Raw genomic sequence first — 16,849 nt, 5'->3', positions numbered from 1 at the left:
GCTACAATTCCGACTGGCCAGTCTGTCTCATTGGCAAAAGTGCACATCTAGGGGCTGAAAAAATTGCGACGTCCGACGTAGTTAAACGCCCTCAATCCAATCGTTGGGATATATATGTATGACATACAGCATATACCAACGGTTGTGCCTCTGTGGCGCTTGCACGTAGGTAGTACAGCGTCACGACATCACGCATATCACGAGGACCTCCGCAAGTTTAGTCGACTTCCCTGGCCGTGCTATGCTATCACTTATATATGGACAGCAAGTGCATAACTACTCCATAGCGATGGCGATATCGGGTCTTTTTTCGTGCGCGAGGTAAGTGCCCGCGATTTTCACTACTCAGGAGGTGTTGTTGTATGTAAATCTACAAAGTCTATCTATAAATGACCTTCAGCGTCAAGAGGTCCATGGCCGGACTCAAGCGCCGGATTGGGTTGGGGGATCACGTGTAGGGTAGGGTACACTACCCAGCGCGGTTTCAGGGACCAAAACAATTCAGAACGAGGAGTCCAAACATTCCCGGGTCGTGGAGGGTTCCTGCAGAAAAGAATGGTGCTGGTACGTATTCTTCTCTTCTCAGGTCTTGCTATGTTTGGAATGGTATATAGAGGTTAACCTCACCAACATGACAGTAGAGTACCTGCACAAGGGATCTACATACACTGAGGCTAGCTAGCAGGTCATCTAGAGTACGGTAGTGAGACTCTCGAAATAGCTCCCAAAGGCTTGACAGCTAGCTAGCCAGACAGATTTGCACCGCACCCTGTCGCTCTCAAACCGCGTCCTAGCTTCGCGATTAACGAAATTTAATTCTCCGCTGGGTATTAGCCTGTCAAATTGCCTGCAGCGCCCACCCCCAAAGTTGTGCGAGGCGCTTAGGAAGTTTATATCAGCAGCACCTCGTCCTCGCTAAACCTAATCGAGCCAATGGCGAAACAAAACCACCCTGTGGAAACGGAAGGGGTCGTGTTAGAGATCTCTGGAAACTTTGGCAGCTCTGCTACGTGATACGCAAATACCGGCGTGAGGAGAGGTGAGGGAGAGAAGGGAGGTCGTGACGCGGTTCGAAGTTATGCGCTGAGCTTTCCTTACAGGTTGAAATGCCTGGTCAGGTAAGGGAGGTGAGGTGAGTGGTAGTCCACGAGGAATGGACATATAGTTGCTGTTCGAAGCTTCTTTTTTCTGATCTTTTTTTTTTCCAAGGCTACAGCCCTTTGCTATTTCCATTTCGTGCGTGCACGTTTTTTTTCTTTCTTTCCTTTCTTTTTTATTTTCTTTCTCTGCTTGTTGATCAAGCGACTCAATCAATTCCTTTCTCGTCTCTAGTAATTGGATCCCATTCGCTTGGTAGTCCAATCCAGACTGTCGCAGGCACAGACATAGACACGACAAGTTACTAGTTAACCACAATGTTAGCTTACACACTCCTCCTATTTTCCCTTCTCCTCCGTGCCTGTCTCTCAACGCCCCTCGTCCCTCGCTCCCAAGGCATTTCCGTCTCCCCCGTATCACCGCAGACAGCGCCCGCATCCATCATTCCCGGTTTCAACAACTCCACCGCCATCGTCCTCCTCGTCGCCCTCGTCTCACTCGCACTTGCTATCCCTATGTTCGTCTACATCTGGCTCCGGCGGCGGCGGCTCCTGCGGGGCGGGCGCGGGGCGGGGGCAATGGTGGTGGAGCGGAAGATGTCAATGGCATCCATGGCCTCCGACAGCCCCCTCAATGCGCGGCGGCGAAGCACCGACTCGGGCGCAACGGGGGGTAGTCGGGAGAGCGGGCCGGAAATACCAAAGGTGGTGGTGGAGGACACCGATCAGGCGGAGACAGAGCCCAGGACGCCCAGGACGCCGAAGACGCCGAAGGGGCCAGTCAGGACCGAGACTTCGTCGACGACGGGGACGGCCATGACGCTGGTTGCACGGCCGGTGCAGATCTCTGTGAAGCCGATTAGGGCGGTGGAGATCATGGTGAAGCCGGCGAAGTCGACGAGGGAAGCGCTGTTTAGGGTTAGTGCGTCGTGGGAGAAGTTGAAGGGTTGATTGTTATTATTATATATTTTTCTTTTGTTTATACCTTTTTTTTTTATATTTTACGTATGTTAGTGCTTGCTGGTAATAAGCCCGATCGAGCAGTTGGGCCGGAATTGTATGGTATGACTATGGTTTTGTATGTATGTGTATGATAAATTGAGATGTAAATTATTTATCTTCTTTCATCTTTGAAGGGCGGTCTTTGGTGTGATCACACTATACTCATTGTCTCACTGACCCGTGAGACAGCAAACAAAAAGCAACTCCACGACTCAATTGAACGGTATGTCAATGATCAGCACCGCAAGATATTTCGCCAACAGAGCCTAAAACAAAAAACCTTGGGTTCGGGCCCCCAAACACAATCTCATATCCTGCTATATACCTCACACAAAACAACCCTTGAATTCAATTGTAACCAATCTCGGTATTCCAGTCGGGCGCGCTGAAGCTCAGGAAGGCCATAGATTGACTACCCTAACCTTTCCGTCAACGCACTTAGCCTAACTATAGCTAGCTTGGGTTAATAAGGGTTAGGGATGTAAGACCACGACACCGTGACAGTAGTAGCATAGTTTTATTTAGCGAGAGAGAGACTTCGTCCTCCCTTCTTCTCGTCCGAACGAAACAATCAGCCTCCCTGTCTTACTTCACACACACATCCGCTACCCGGGAGCACCATCTCGTCATAATATGTGTTCGCACGAGAACTATATTCTAGCCCCTCTCTTCATGATAGCAGGACCTGCTCGGTTTTGCCACGTCGGGGTTCGGGCTGCTAGGAATTATTGCCATAATCGATTCGGCCTTGTGGCGACACTCGGATGAGAAGAATACCGGCGTTACAGGATACTATATATACAGCAGACGCAATTACATCACGATCGACTCCCGCTCAACTACGGTGCCTCGATCAAGTAGTGGGATACCCGCGGCGAGGCGACTGTGGCCATTATGACCCTTCATTTTCGATGCTGCTGATACGCCTTGTGATAGAGCTAGAAGGCTACCTATATGTAACTACGGCTTACGGGGGGTAATATGGATCTCTTAGCATGAGCCACGAAAGGATCACCTTATTACCCGCAAAGAATACGCACACACACATATGATCCATGCACTTGGGGAAACGACAGCCACTACTTCTGTGCTATACTCTACCACCGAGGTCTTGAAATCATCCGTAGGTCGTGGGGGAACCACCCACGAGTGACACCCCATGACCCGCATCACAACCAATCACTCGCATGCGTTACACACGCCGATCCCAGCACTTCAGCCTCACGACTCTCTGACCTCATCCACCTCTCTCACCTATCCTCCCCTCTCCCCTCAACAACAGTCAAACATGACGCTCCTCACAATCCTAAGCACCCTCGCGCTCCCGGCACTAGCACAAGCTCTCTCATGCACCCTAACACCTGACTATGAACCCCGATTGTTGCTCCCGGCTACACGCTGCAGCTCGTCGTCAAAGGGATCAACACTCCGCGGCACATCACATTCGATGATCGTGGGAATCTGCTGGTCGCGGGGGATAGATCGGGGATTATTGCATTGGAGTTAGCGGAGGGGCAGGACGGGTGTGTGGAGGTGATGAGGAGGGTGGTGGTGGCGGAGAATGGCGGGCTGGACCTGTATCATGGGGTGGCAGTGAGTGGTGATGGGCGGACGATGTGAGTTTTTTTTGTGGTTTCTCTGGTTTTGGGGGTGGAGTTTGGAGTAATTGTGAGGGTGGTAGCAGTGGTTATATAGGTGGTGTTACTAGTGGTGCTGGATGTGGTTAGTGGCTGCTACTAATGTCCCGATTTGTGCGGATTATTAGTATTGTCACTACTGCTTACTACTGCTGTGCATGTGTACCTCTATTATTATTACCTATTATTTCCTACTACTATCAATTATTACTGCTAATATCCCCCCCTAGCTTTGCCTCCTCCACCACCACCGTCCACGCCTTCCCCTACAACTCCACCACCCTCAGCACCCTTCCCCCACCGCCCTCATCACAAACCTCACCAACCCAGGCCACATCACCCGCACCCTCTATACTCCCCATACACACCCAAACACGCTCCTTGTCTCCCGCGGCTCGGAATCCAACATCGACGCCGGCTCCGGTGACATCACCACTGGCCGCTCCCAGCTAAAGGCCTTCAGCACCCTCACAACCGGCCAGGACTTCACCACCTCTGGCACACTACTCGGCTGGGGCCTGCGCAATAGTGTCGGCGTCGCGCAGGATAACGTCGGTGGTGTATGGTCGGTGGAGAACGCGCCGGATAGTATTGTGCTGGAGGGGATGGACGTAAATGAGAGGAATCCGGCGGAGGAGCTGAATTATCATGGGCTATTACCTACCGCGCTGGAGACGCCAAATTATGTTGGGCCTAGCTATGGTACTCCCCCTTCCTCCCTTTCCCCGTCTTTCTGGCGCTGGGTTGAGCGCCGTCACTGATATGCGATGAACCAGGCTACCCAACCTGCCTGACAGTCTGGGACCCCACCGTTCTCCCCGCCCCCTACAGCGCCCTCGCTGTCGGCGACCCCCTCCCCCTCCCCCCCATCACCTCATGCAGCAACACTACCGCCGCCACCCTCGCATTCGACGCCCACACCGCACCCCTCGACATCAAGTTCCACCCGACGCTCCCGGGCGCCTTCGTCACCTTCCACGGGTCCTCGGCGCGCAAGGAGCCGGCGGGGTACAAAGTGTCGTGGCTGCCGTTCATGGACGACACACCGACAGGGGAGGTGTTGGATGTGGTGTGGACGAGGAACCGCACGGGGTGCCCGGGTGCGTGTCTTAGGCCCGTGGGGCTAGCGGTGGATAAAAGGGGACGGGTCTGGTTTAGTGCGGATAGGAGCGGGGAGGTGTGGCTGATTACGGTGCTTGGGGTGAATGGGACGAATGGGACGGAGTCGGGTGGGGTGGGGGAACTGGGGCGAATGAGACTGCGGAGACTGGGACGAGTGGGGGTGGGGAAGCTGGGGGATCGGGATCGGGGTCGGGGTCGGGATCGGAGCAGGAGTCGGCGGCGGCGGGGAGGGCGGGCTGGGGTGCGGTAGGGGTAGTAGGAGTAGCTGTTTGGGCGCTTTTGGCTATGGTTTAGTTTTGGTAATCTGTGTTTGTTTTTTCACTCTTCCTTCTTTTCTTTTCCTTTTGTTACTTCGGGCCTCCCCCTCTCCCTCTCTCTGTTTCTCTCTTCACCCACCTTACGTCCCTCCCTGTGAACATTGCCGACCTATATATATCCATAAAAACAAAATCCATCATCAGCCCAAACCCAGCTCCTGGTATATCCCCCCAGCCCAACCAACTAAACCCAAGAGAGCACCGAGTGATATTTCATGATTCATTATATTAAACCACGCACGCCCAACCCCAGTGTAACAGAAATCTAAAGGGCTAGGGTTTCTCAGACAATTTATTCCGTTGACGGTCTTTCTTTTATAAGGCGTGTATTCCTGGAGGGGAGCTCAGATTGAGATAGTGGTAGGTCATAGGGGCTTTCATTTCCTTGCATCTATATGAATTGCTCTGCCATCTCTGCTGTACGTGGGATATGCAATGTCTCTAGCTCTGTCACGATCATTCATGTCTTGATTGAATTACTCATGCCGTTATATCTGTTCACTAGGAACTTTTATTGGATCTTGCGTTGGAACGTTGTGGGCGAGGAGTGGATGTTTTGAGAAGGAAAAGAAAAAACATTGCTTGTATTCAACTAACCATATATACCCCGCCCCCTCCCTTCCCCTTCACCAAAAAAGAAAAGAAACCCGTTTGACTGAACAATCTATCCCCTCACCCTATCCTACCCTACAGGTGCCTAAAACTACATATCGAATATTGAGACAGAGACAAAGTTAAAAATGTCCTCAATGAAAACCGCTGTTTTGGGTATTTTGCTTTGTCGTGATTTTATCGCTAATAGTCAGATTTGTCGATATTGCAATAGAGATGCATGCAGTCTTGTGGTGTATGTCCATCGTCATCTTTAGCGTAGGGGTCGGCACCACGATCAACCAACCACTTAAATAACTCTCCAAACATGCCCGACGCCTCAAGATGTTGTGGTGTTCCCGTGCCGTCCAAGAGATCTCCAAGAGATAAACCATACTCCCCAAGTGCTCGTACACATCCCAATTCCGGCGGAGTGCCGCTGCATGGAGTGGCGTTTCCCCGCCGTCCGTTGCAGCAGAAATATCAGCACCACGGTCAAGCAAGAGCTCGGCCATCTTTACATGGCCGTAAAACGCCGCTACATGGAGTGGCGTCCCCCCGACGTCCGTTGTAGTAGATATATCAGCGCCACGGTCAAGCAAGAGCTCGGCTACTTTTACATCACCACCGTATACCGCCGCTCGATGGAGTGGCGTTTGCCCGTCGTCCGTTGTAGCAGAAATATCGGCACCACGGTCAAGCAAGAGCATGACCATTTTTACGTGCCCATTAATTACTGCGGTACGCAATAGTGACTTTTCAGAAGTACTGGCACTATTTTCAAGTAAGAGCTTTGCAATTTCAGCGTGTCCGAAGGAAGCGGCATAGTGTAGGGCCGTATGAGATTCACCATCAGAATTCATAACCTCGGCCCCCTGTTTCAACAGTAATTTGAGAATCGCTCTTTGTCCTGACATGGCTGCCCAATGTACTGCCGATCGTTCGAACCCATCCAAGTCCAAGACATTAAATCCTTCATCTAATAAATGCTGCAATACCAAACAATTCCCGATATACGCTGCAATATGGAACGGGAGAGGCAATGTCATATTCTCAATGTATCCCCAATTGAATTCAATCGTTAAACTCAAGTTCGCCCGAAACCAAAAACCACTTTGTTCGCGACATTTGAGAAACTTGAGAATTGCCTGCATTGATTTAATCTCACTACAATGGCTAAGATGGTAAACCAAGTGTCTAGCCCCGTATTCGAGGAACGGATACTCCTTCAGCTCGGATTCAAGCGTGGACCCTGTATGTGGCGAGTTCTCGGTAAATATTTCAAATGAGAAATATGTTATACAAGCCAGGGCTATCTCGTAGTCCATTTCCGACAAGAGAACAGTACTCCTCAGTAGGTACTCCTGCACGGTAAGATGGGCAAGACGCACAATGTTGCTCTCATCGATTATCACCAAACTGGCGCAGACCTCGAGTAGTGCCGCCTTTTCTGGTACATCTAGTTCGTCAAGCGCATAAAGGTTTGGATTTATAGACACCGCTACTTGTATCTCTTCGACTGTGAGTGCCCTCTGTGCTTTCACAATCCAGGAAAGTATTTTTATTGCAAGCTCAGCAAGACGTTTCGGTTGTTGGCGGATATTATCCAAAACACGGTCGTATGTAGTATCTAGAGGATATTTCTCTGTGTATGAGTTATCGGTACCGAATGATTCAAGCGCTGACAGAAGCTGATTTGCTGTTGTTTGCTCACAGAGATACTCAGTATGAAAATGAACAAGTAGAAACCTGCATACATATGGAATAAATCTCAATCAGACTGTAAAGACAATTAATGAAGTGAAGGTTACTACTTACATTCCGTTGGCACGTTCGGTGAGCTTAGAAATTATTCGATCTTCACATCCGGCCTTTTCAGCCAAACGATTTACTTTTGGATTCTCCTCTAGCTTCTGTAGAATATAGCCTTTTATGTCTTGTCTAGAGGCTATGATTTCTATTCTTGGTACGTCTTTGAATGACACCTGTATGTCTTCAGGATAATATCGACTTGTGATAAATAAATTGGCACCACCCTCCCCCAAACGATGAAATAGGGGGAGAAGTCTATCTCGTTGACCTTTCTGGTTACATTCATCCAACGCGTCGAAAATTATAAAGGCCCGTTTGAATGAAGCGAATATTGATAAAAGGACAACGAGAAGTTCCTCTAGGCTAGGTCGTTCGCCCTTATGCTCAAGGTCCTCGTAGAGTTTGCTGATCTTCTGCGGTAGGTGCGGAATTTGGTACCCAAGCTGCTTAACCAAGCTCGCAAGGACTAAGATAGGCGTTTGATTACCTCTTCCTTTGTAATCAAAGTAGATATATGCCACACCGCAGTCAGATGCATCAACCCGGTCTTTTAGATGCTTAATCACACCACAGCTACAGGTATTGGTCAATTAAACAAGATTACAATAATATGTTCAAGCGAAATTCAATACCTAATAAGAGTTTTCCCGGAACCAGCTATCAATGTTTCTTAATCTAAATATCTTCAACCACTACGCCTTTTAGACCTGGCAGCGTGTACTTACGGATCCCGTAACCCCAGAGCAACTTGGACGGATGCGATCCCATGACCCAACTCTGCATCTCTGGAGAATTTAAAAGTCATTCGCCAGTATCCTTCTGTCTCCGGTTGCTAATATCGGTGTGCTTTGTATCAAAATTGGCGGGATATAGCCAATTGAGGACCTCCTTGCGTTTTCTTTCTGTAGTACCTAATTAACCTCATACCCTCTCTGATAAATAGTGTACACAGAAAAGAGTCTATCCTGATATTGTCTTGTCATTGTTTATTAAGTTGTGTGGAGCTTTTTTAAAGCGCCACTCTTTCAAGAAAGGGCAATAATTTGAGGATTGGGACCGGGAGATAGTATGTAAAATAATAAATAGGTACCATATTCTACTTACTATCATAAGAAATCTTCTCGTCACTTTGGGTTTCGGAAACCACCTGAATTCTGTTCTGGATATCTTTCACAGATTTATCCACGGCCACGACTTGCCCTTCGATTGACTGTGATATTGTGCTTTATGTAGATAAAATTATATACAATCGGTACAGAACGACGGCACTGTGTTGGAATAACTCACAAATTATCAACACTCAAGGCAATCATAAATAAACTTTTACGCCTCTCGATATACATCACAAATTCCGTGGTCTCTGCTTCGTCCAGGGGCCATTTCAAAGACCTGAATGCTTTCCGTAGCCGACTCCCTTTCATCCCTAGCTCCAACTTTAATCGAAGTTCTTGCAACTTGATACTACATTCTCGAAGTGGAATGTCAAGTTTCTGCAATTCAGTCGAATTTGGAGCGCATCTATCGCCAAGACGCCCTAATTTAATGAGCACGTTGCCCAGAGAGATAAGTTCGTTTCTGAGGTTATCAATGTCTTCTGATGCTCGCCTGACTTTTCCAACGTATCCTGAAGCAAACACAGTCACTTGACCAGTGATTTGTATGAGCCCAGCTATGCTCGCGGTGAACCCCACAGCCTCTATGTTGGGGTATGTTGATTGGTGTGAGTAGTTGCGGGGTTGAGGCTCTCGTGTAGCTGGTCTTCGGCCTTGGACAACCTATCAGTACCTATGGATGTTACACAGGGTCAACTCCTTATGTATTTACATACATAAGTACATACGTAAGGTATGTACATACTACAGCGAAAGCTTGCTATAACGGTACGCTCGGGACCGGAATTTGGTGCCGTTATAGAGAGATTACCCTTATATAGCAGGTGCTGGTACTGAAAGCCAGGCAAAAAGGACCGAGAAGTGCTACCGTTATAGAGAGATTACCCTTATCTTATAAGTATATAGATATACTTGTTTACCACGAAAAGAACCAGAAAATGCAAGTGACGGAAACAGAGATAGTTTGTATGAGAGATCACCGCCACTCCATACAAATAATCCTTGCCCTGAGCAACTGCATTTTCTGGTTCTTTTCGTGGTAAACAAGTACCGATATGCAATGTGTTATTTAAAGGTTTTGATTGGCTAGGTTTGAGAAGTTGGTGATTAAGATTGCTTTTTTTGAGTTGCTAACACATTGATTTTTTTTTGCTTTTCTTGAGATGATATCATGATATTGATTTTTGCTTTTTTTGTGACAATATAATCATGATTGAATTGATTTTCCTTTTTGAGAGCAATATAGCTATAATTATATTAATTTTTGTTCTTCTTTATATGATATCAGGGTATTGATTGTTGCTCTACTTGATATGATATCACATTATCAATATTTGCTTTTCTCGGTATGATATAATTATGATAACATTGATTTTTGTTTCTCTCCATAATTAGTAGATTTTGGTATTATCTTCTGCTCAGAGATCCTCCTCCGATTCTGTCCTCAAACCTGTCCTAACTCTGCCGTATTCAAAGTTGTTCCTGAACTCAGACCCGAGCCGTTAGAATTAGCAAGAGATTTTTTGCTGAAGTATTAATAGACCAATGTGAACGCAGGTAAAATCAAAAATTAAAAGGTTATTTTTGCTAATTTTTAATTAGATCCTTCTACATTAATATAAAGTTTTGAGTATACCCTTCCTGGGGCTATATTCTCATACAGAATTGCACTAAAATATAATATATGATGGATTATCCTCTCCGGCCGAAGGCCGGCAACGACTTGTAGAAAGTACCGTTATAGCAAGCTTTCGCTGTACAAATATTTTCGATCTTATACGTCTCCCAACTACATGTAATTAGTAGTTACTCGCGATCGTGTATATAATTATAAGTATATCCGTTGGGGATTAAGTAGTTAAGAACATACTTATCCTTCAACCCGGTGACCTGGTTAATCATCTATGATTCCCCGCCCTTGGAGGTTTAAATATATATATCTACGGTAAAAAGCTTCCACCCAGTACTGCAACAAGCAAACGTTACCACAAATTCTGAGTGATCTACTATGACACCCAACCCAAAATAATAAACAAAAACAAAATGCTGGGTTTCTTTTTACTACTAAATAACTAGAATGCACGTCAACCTACAACAAACCAGGCCTACGAATGATGGTTCTGAGTAACCACCCCCTTCGAATTGGCCTGTTCGATGATCCTCTTCTTATATGCCTGGATATCACCCGCAAACGCCTCGACTGTTCCGTTATCACACACCCAAAGTCTCTTGCATACATTCGCCAACATGGTGACGTCGTGGGATACCATGAGTACACCACCCTGAAAATTGCGGAGCGCATCTGACAGCGCATCCATGGCCTCCACATCCAAGTGATTAGACGGTTCGTCAAGTACCTAACTGTTATCAGCGAAACGAAAATATAAAAGTAAAGGATGAGAGGGAGACGCACCAAGATATGAGGATTTGTCAAACTCAAACATGAAAACGCTACCCTACTCTTCTGACCTCCTGACAATAGCGCCATCTTCTGCAACCCCGTTGTTCCCGTAATACCAAACGCTCCCAAGTGTCTTCTGTACTCCTCATCCGTTCTCCCGGGGAACATCTTTGCGCAGAAACCCACAGCGCTCTGTGTCAGGTCGAGTGCGTCAACGTGATGCTGCGCAAAGAATCCAATCCGGAGTCGCGGGTTCTGTGTAATTAATCCACCAGATGGTTGCAGCTGTCCAATCAACAACTTCAATACAGTAGTTTTACCAGCTCCGTTGGGCCCGACGATACCGATTCGAGAATCAAGCTGTACATCAAGATCGACCTTCTCCACTATTGGTTTTCCAGGGGTGTATGAGAAGGACACGTTGGTCATCTGGATGATCGGAGGTGACAGCTTCTCGACCTCCGGGAATTTGAATACGACTGTGTACTCGTCGTCTGGAGCCTCCAATTTCGGTAGTTTTTCCAGCTTTTTAATACGAGATTGCGCTTCTGACGACTTCGCAGCATTGTAACGGAACTTGTCGATGAAAGTTTGGAGATGCTTTCGGTAGGCCATCTGGTTCTCATATTCACGCTTTGCGGTCTTGCGACGCTCTTCTTTCGTAGCGTAGAAAGCGTCAAAGTTACCACCTTTGTAGTAGTCGAGACGCTCAGAGTGCTGGTGAATGATATCTGTAGCGACTTCGTTAAGGAAGGCTCTGTCGTGGGAGACGACGAGAACAGTGGACGGGTAGTCCTGGAGATATTCGGACAAGAAGGTAATAGACGGCACATCCAACATGTTAGACGGCTCGTCGAGAAGCAGAAGATCGGGTTTACAGAACAAGGCACGAGCAAGGGCGAGACGCATACGCCAACCACCGGAGAATGTCTTGGTAGCGTGCTGTTGGCGTTCCTGTGAGAAACCAAGACCTGCAAGAATAGACGCAGCGCGAGATTCGGCCTTATCGGCTTCCATTTCCGCGAGCTTGGAGTGAATATCGGTGAGGATGGTGTCCAATTCTTCACGCTCCGCATTAGGGTAGCCTGAGGATGCAGAGACAGTGATAGGGTCGGGGCGAGATTCAATGGCAGCGAGCTCCTTAGTGATGCGTTCTTGTTCGGCGAGAAGATGTTTACGCCAAACATCGGCATCGAGAACAGCCTTCAAAGCGGGAGTATCATCTCCCATAATCTAATAATGATTAGGACTGGGCTTTATAGAGTAAGGATTAAAAGGGAGCCTACCTCTTGCTCGACATGCAAAATTGTGATATGCGTAGGAATAGCAATTTCACGTCTGGAGAGTGCGCGAAGTAGCGTGGATTTACCGATACCGTTCTGACCGACCAAACCATATCTTCTTCCATATGCCAAAGTAAGCGTGGTATCGCTCAATATCCTCAATCCTCCAATCTGTACATCCACACGGTCCAACTTGATATCCTTGCTCTTCCCTTGCGATCCCGATCCCAAAGTAAGAGGATTGACCTGCATATAAAAGTCGTCGTAGTTCTCCTCGTCTGCAGTGATTAACTTTGACGCCTCATACGTAACGTTCTTCATAACTTTCTTGTCCTGTTTTGCCTTGATCTTCCTCTCCGCCTTTTCGAGCTTCTTCTTATCGACCTTACTCTCCACTTTCCTTGTTCCAACTGCATCGATATCAATCCCAGTACCGACAAGCCCCATAGTCGAGGATATGTTGCGCTGCGATGCCATGTGGATCGTCTGGTCCAATTTCTTCGCCTTACTAGACGCAAGCTTCCTTTCATCCCCGTGAGCCTCATCGAGCTGTCTTACAAGCTTTTCTACCAGCGCGGTGATCGACTCTTCTGACACAGACGGGGGTGCCGCGTCGAGGAGAATTGATCTTACAGTGCTAATGGCTTCAGCGAGCTCAATGTCCGCGTCGGGCGAAGTTGAGGTCGACGCATGGTTGAGGAAGCCAACAGAGTACTCTGTGATGACTGGGTCGAGAGAGGGGAGGACTGCAGATATTTCGGACTCCATTATTGGCGATTTGAGGTGTTTGACGGGATGGCAATGGCGGGGTCTGCGTGAGGATTTGTTCGTTATCGATAACGTGAGGTTTGAGGTTTGACAATGCTATTGTCCCGAGCGCTTTAAGCGCGGCTGATACACCACGAGTGCGATTTCATGTTTTCAATTCAATTCATGTAAAAGTTGTTACTTTTAGTCCCATGCAATGGCCCCTTTCAATTGAAGTTTATCCGCCTTTACCCTCTAGTTTCGCAATACTAAACCTACCATATAACCAGTCACTTCACCATTAATGGATCCTACGACGTTATATCACCAAATTAAAAGTTGCCCTCCGATGACCAGTTAATTAGAATATTGTTCGTCCATTTCTCCCTCCCACAACATTAGGAATGCTCTGTATATAGTTATAAATACTCGCTATCATAAAGTAGGTATAAGGTACTGAGCGCCGATAACATGGATATCCTCAATTGTAAGTGATAGCTTACAGATCTAGATGCCGAAGCCTTCGAAGAGGCGCTATCCAGCCCCCACATAACCTCGAATCACACCTGTCATCTTGCATTGATTACTCTAGGAGTATTAACTCCAAGCTGCCAATTACATCTTCGATGCGAGAAACCCAAATGCACCAATAAGTGCCACATTGCGTCCAAAGGACAATCAGTACATAGGGCTGAAAAGCGGCATGCACTCTAATTGACGTCCAATCTTATTCCTTGCCTCGCGGAGCACACCACCAGTCCGGAAAATCCTCCATATGGCTGGTAGCCATGAAATTCGGAGGATGCGGCACAGCAGGAACTCTCATTAAGCGAGTGGTGTAATAATGTCTCAGTGCAGCTCGTTTGTGGGATGGCGTGAATACTGCGCATGAAAAGGTTGGCTAGATTGATTGGTTAGAGATTAGTTGGAGTACGGGGGTATCACGTCAGTGGTGTATCAACGTCGCCACTGTGCAGATTTTGAATGTGGCGAGAAGAGCTTCCAAATTTTGGCACCACGAGCTGGCAAGACATGTGATGTGGTTCTTTGCCCAAATTGCTAGAGTTTATGTGCAACTCATGGTGTAAAATCCCCTATTACGTCTGACAAGCAGCTAGGCAAACCGTCAGCGCAATATCCACATATCCGTGAGGGGTTGGCTCGTAAAGGTTACTTTTGAGTAAGTACCTAAATGCTTCTCCTGAAGTTAGAGTATTCATTAAAATCTAGGTGGCGATCCGGACCAGAAAACATTATGAAAATTTGGAGTGTGTAGTTAGCCTTAACTAGATTGAGGATACGATATTGGCTCTATACGTACCTAGGAAGGCTACCAAATGTCAAAGACGATTATTGGGGGTAGACTTATCGATAGAGATAACTAGCTGACTAGGTCTTCCTCCATGAGAAAAAGGAGTGCATAACTGTCGTTATCCTCCTCCATACGCATTGAAGATAGCTAATCCGGATGTTATATATGTCTTGGCCCCCTTAGAAATTTATGCTCCCTTTGATTGCAGCCGGAAATCTACACACTATATATATCCCCAATAAAACACCTATAAACTGTTTCTATATAGGGTGGTATGTAGGCACTCTATAAACCCGATCCTCCCATTATTCGAGGATCTATCCGCACATGCCACATACAGATTGGACAGAGAGTCTTGTTTTATGCATCCAGTAAGATGTGCAGAGGCTTGTTACAATTCTTTCGGTTTGGGCCTGTAATATGTGGAGCAACGTTAAGTGGGATCATGAGCCATTCGAGATAAGATAACGAGTGTGCGAGCGATACCAAACGTAAACTTTGTCTCGCGCTGAGATTCTAGCGGGAAAAGAGGTGGCTTAACCACATGTATCAGATCTGGCCATGGGGATCACATCACGACAAGTGTCTACTCCAGATCACAATTTGACTGATATCCAATTCTCATATCCAATTCTCTCTACCCCTCTATTTCCTCGACTAAAAATTATCTGCATTGATCATCTTTTTCTATCAAACTTTTCCTGTACCTGCATTCGATCTGAACGGACGCCCGCCTGGATGGCTGAATGAACGTCAAGACCGTGTTCTAGCATTAGATTCTAATACAAGCACCCCCCCCCCCCCCAATAGAGATTGTAATGCTATTGACTGATTAGGTATGTGTCCACGATATCAACACTGTGTTTACATTGGACATCGGAAACACCCAGGCCACGGCCAATCGACTTTCATAAGGTGAAACCGGAGCTAGAGTACGGTTCAGGCACACCATACAAAAATGGAGGGGGCCGACCCAAAGTGCAGAAAGTGGCAATTGCCGTTCCTAGATGATTCTAGATTTCACCTGACCACAAACCGATGAAACTGCGTGGTGCACTTGATAAAGGAATGGTCGACCAAACGCGTTGTTGTGATAGTTGCCCTATCGACGCCGCGCCTCTAGGTAACAAACACCCGCTTTCGGTAAATGCTACTAACTACTGGCGAGTGACACACCATGACTGTCTATCCTGGCCAATCCAGCCCCAGCCCTTGGGGTGAAAAAAGACCTCAGCTGAAAAACTGCTAGCACCCCGATCCCCGATCTCGCAATTGACTCCTCAAACAGCGCTAACTGACAAAATCTCCCCCCAAATCTCGCTTCACTGGCCCTAGTTGTCACGCCATTCACCCAACGGGTAAAGTGGGCTGCGGGCCGGTTCGGTCGGTTTGGAGTTAAGTGGATAGTCGGCGGGGGGTGGATGGGGGGGGGGGGGGGTCGTCATAACAAACATACGAAAGCTTTTGTTGTTGTTTTTGTTATGGGCTGTGGTCGTGAGGTTGTAAACAACACTTTTCCGGGAATGGTACATGGATTGTGGCTGCCAAAACCCAGATAGTACAGCTGAACCGTGGTTTGGCTTTTTATCCAGGCCAGTCGCCCTAGCTGGGTTCCTGCAGCAGCAGCAGCAGCAGCCACATACCACATCCGCACACTCATACATGTACCTTCTGCCGTCACACCGACGTAATTAAAAAAGACACGACCGCACTACAACCTATCTATCTACTCTCCCATGTACTCTACTCGGCGTACTACCCACCCCCCAGTACGTACCACTGTGATACGGTGCAGCAAAACACAACAATTGCGGTTTTTTCTCTCTCTTTTCCGGTCAATCCAGTCACTACCCGTGCAAGGAAAATAAATAACAAAATAAGGATTCTATTTATTACTACTAATCTAGTTTAAACTTTCCTGAAAAAAATGCAATTCATGCAGGCTCATAAATTTCTCTCTCTCTCTCTCTCTCTCGCTCTCTCTTTCTTTCTTTCGTTAATAGTTACAATGCCATATATGTACCATACGTGAAGTAGAGGTAAAAAATGAAAAAGTAAGAAAAGAGAAAAAAAACTACAACCTCCTCCACCTCCACATATACACCCTCCCTGGGTATATATGGGTGTTCATTACGTCTTTTGGGTAGACAAAAGAAAAAAATAGTAAAAAATAAAAAAAAGACCTTTCTCCCCTCCGGCATTCCTCCCCCCCGCATCACCAGACCAAACCAAACCAAACCCATCCATCCATCCATATATATATAATATGTAATATCTACCATCGCTCACCAACATCAACAAATCACACGAAGCTAAACTAAACTACACTCACTAAGTACCAACTCAACTAAACCTACAGCAACAGCGCACCACACGCACCCCCCAATCCTTCCAATTGAAAAAATATAGATAGAAA

General features: G+C 47.1%; 4 protein-coding genes across 4 annotated transcripts; 2 read left to right on the top strand and 2 right to left on the bottom strand.

The window, feature by feature from the left end:
• Positions 1–1,415: 1,415 nt before the first annotated feature.
• Positions 1,416–2,048, top strand: LAJ45_05147 (uncharacterized protein; the record flags this gene model as incomplete). The annotated part of the gene is made up of 1 exon (XM_046114719.1): positions 1,416–2,048. The coding sequence occupies one exon, from the start codon at positions 1,416–1,418 to the stop codon at positions 2,046–2,048; it is 633 nt and encodes a 210-aa protein (XP_045972268.1).
• Positions 2,049–3,147: 1,099 nt separating this feature from the next.
• Positions 3,148–5,108, top strand: LAJ45_05146 (uncharacterized protein; the record flags this gene model as incomplete). Its single annotated transcript, XM_046114718.1, has 5 exons — positions 3,148–3,222; positions 3,504–3,715; positions 3,967–4,119; positions 4,200–4,438; positions 4,513–5,108. 5 exons carry the CDS (start codon positions 3,148–3,150, stop codon positions 5,106–5,108), a joined length of 1,275 nt encoding a protein of 424 aa, XP_045972267.1.
• An 813-nt stretch (positions 5,109–5,921) lies between these two features.
• LAJ45_05145 (uncharacterized protein) lies at positions 5,922–6,683 on the bottom strand (the record flags this gene model as incomplete). The annotated part of the gene is made up of 1 exon (XM_046114717.1): positions 5,922–6,683. One exon carries the CDS (start codon positions 6,681–6,683, stop codon positions 5,922–5,924), a length of 762 nt encoding a protein of 253 aa, XP_045972266.1.
• Positions 6,684–10,795: 4,112 nt separating this feature from the next.
• On the bottom strand, positions 10,796–13,142 carry LAJ45_05144 (uncharacterized protein; the record flags this gene model as incomplete). The annotated part of the gene is made up of 3 exons (XM_046114716.1): positions 10,796–11,047; positions 11,104–12,324; positions 12,378–13,142. 3 exons carry the CDS (start codon positions 13,140–13,142, stop codon positions 10,796–10,798), a joined length of 2,238 nt encoding a protein of 745 aa, XP_045972265.1.
• Between the last annotated feature and the right edge of the window lie 3,707 nt (positions 13,143–16,849).

The sequence above is a fragment of the Morchella importuna genome (genome assembly GCF_003444635.1).
Source record: "Morchella importuna strain M04M26 chromosome Unknown Morimp01GS013, whole genome shotgun sequence".
Taxonomy (NCBI): domain Eukaryota; kingdom Fungi; phylum Ascomycota; class Pezizomycetes; order Pezizales; family Morchellaceae; genus Morchella; species Morchella importuna.
This window is presented reverse-complemented; position numbering and strand designations above follow the sequence as displayed.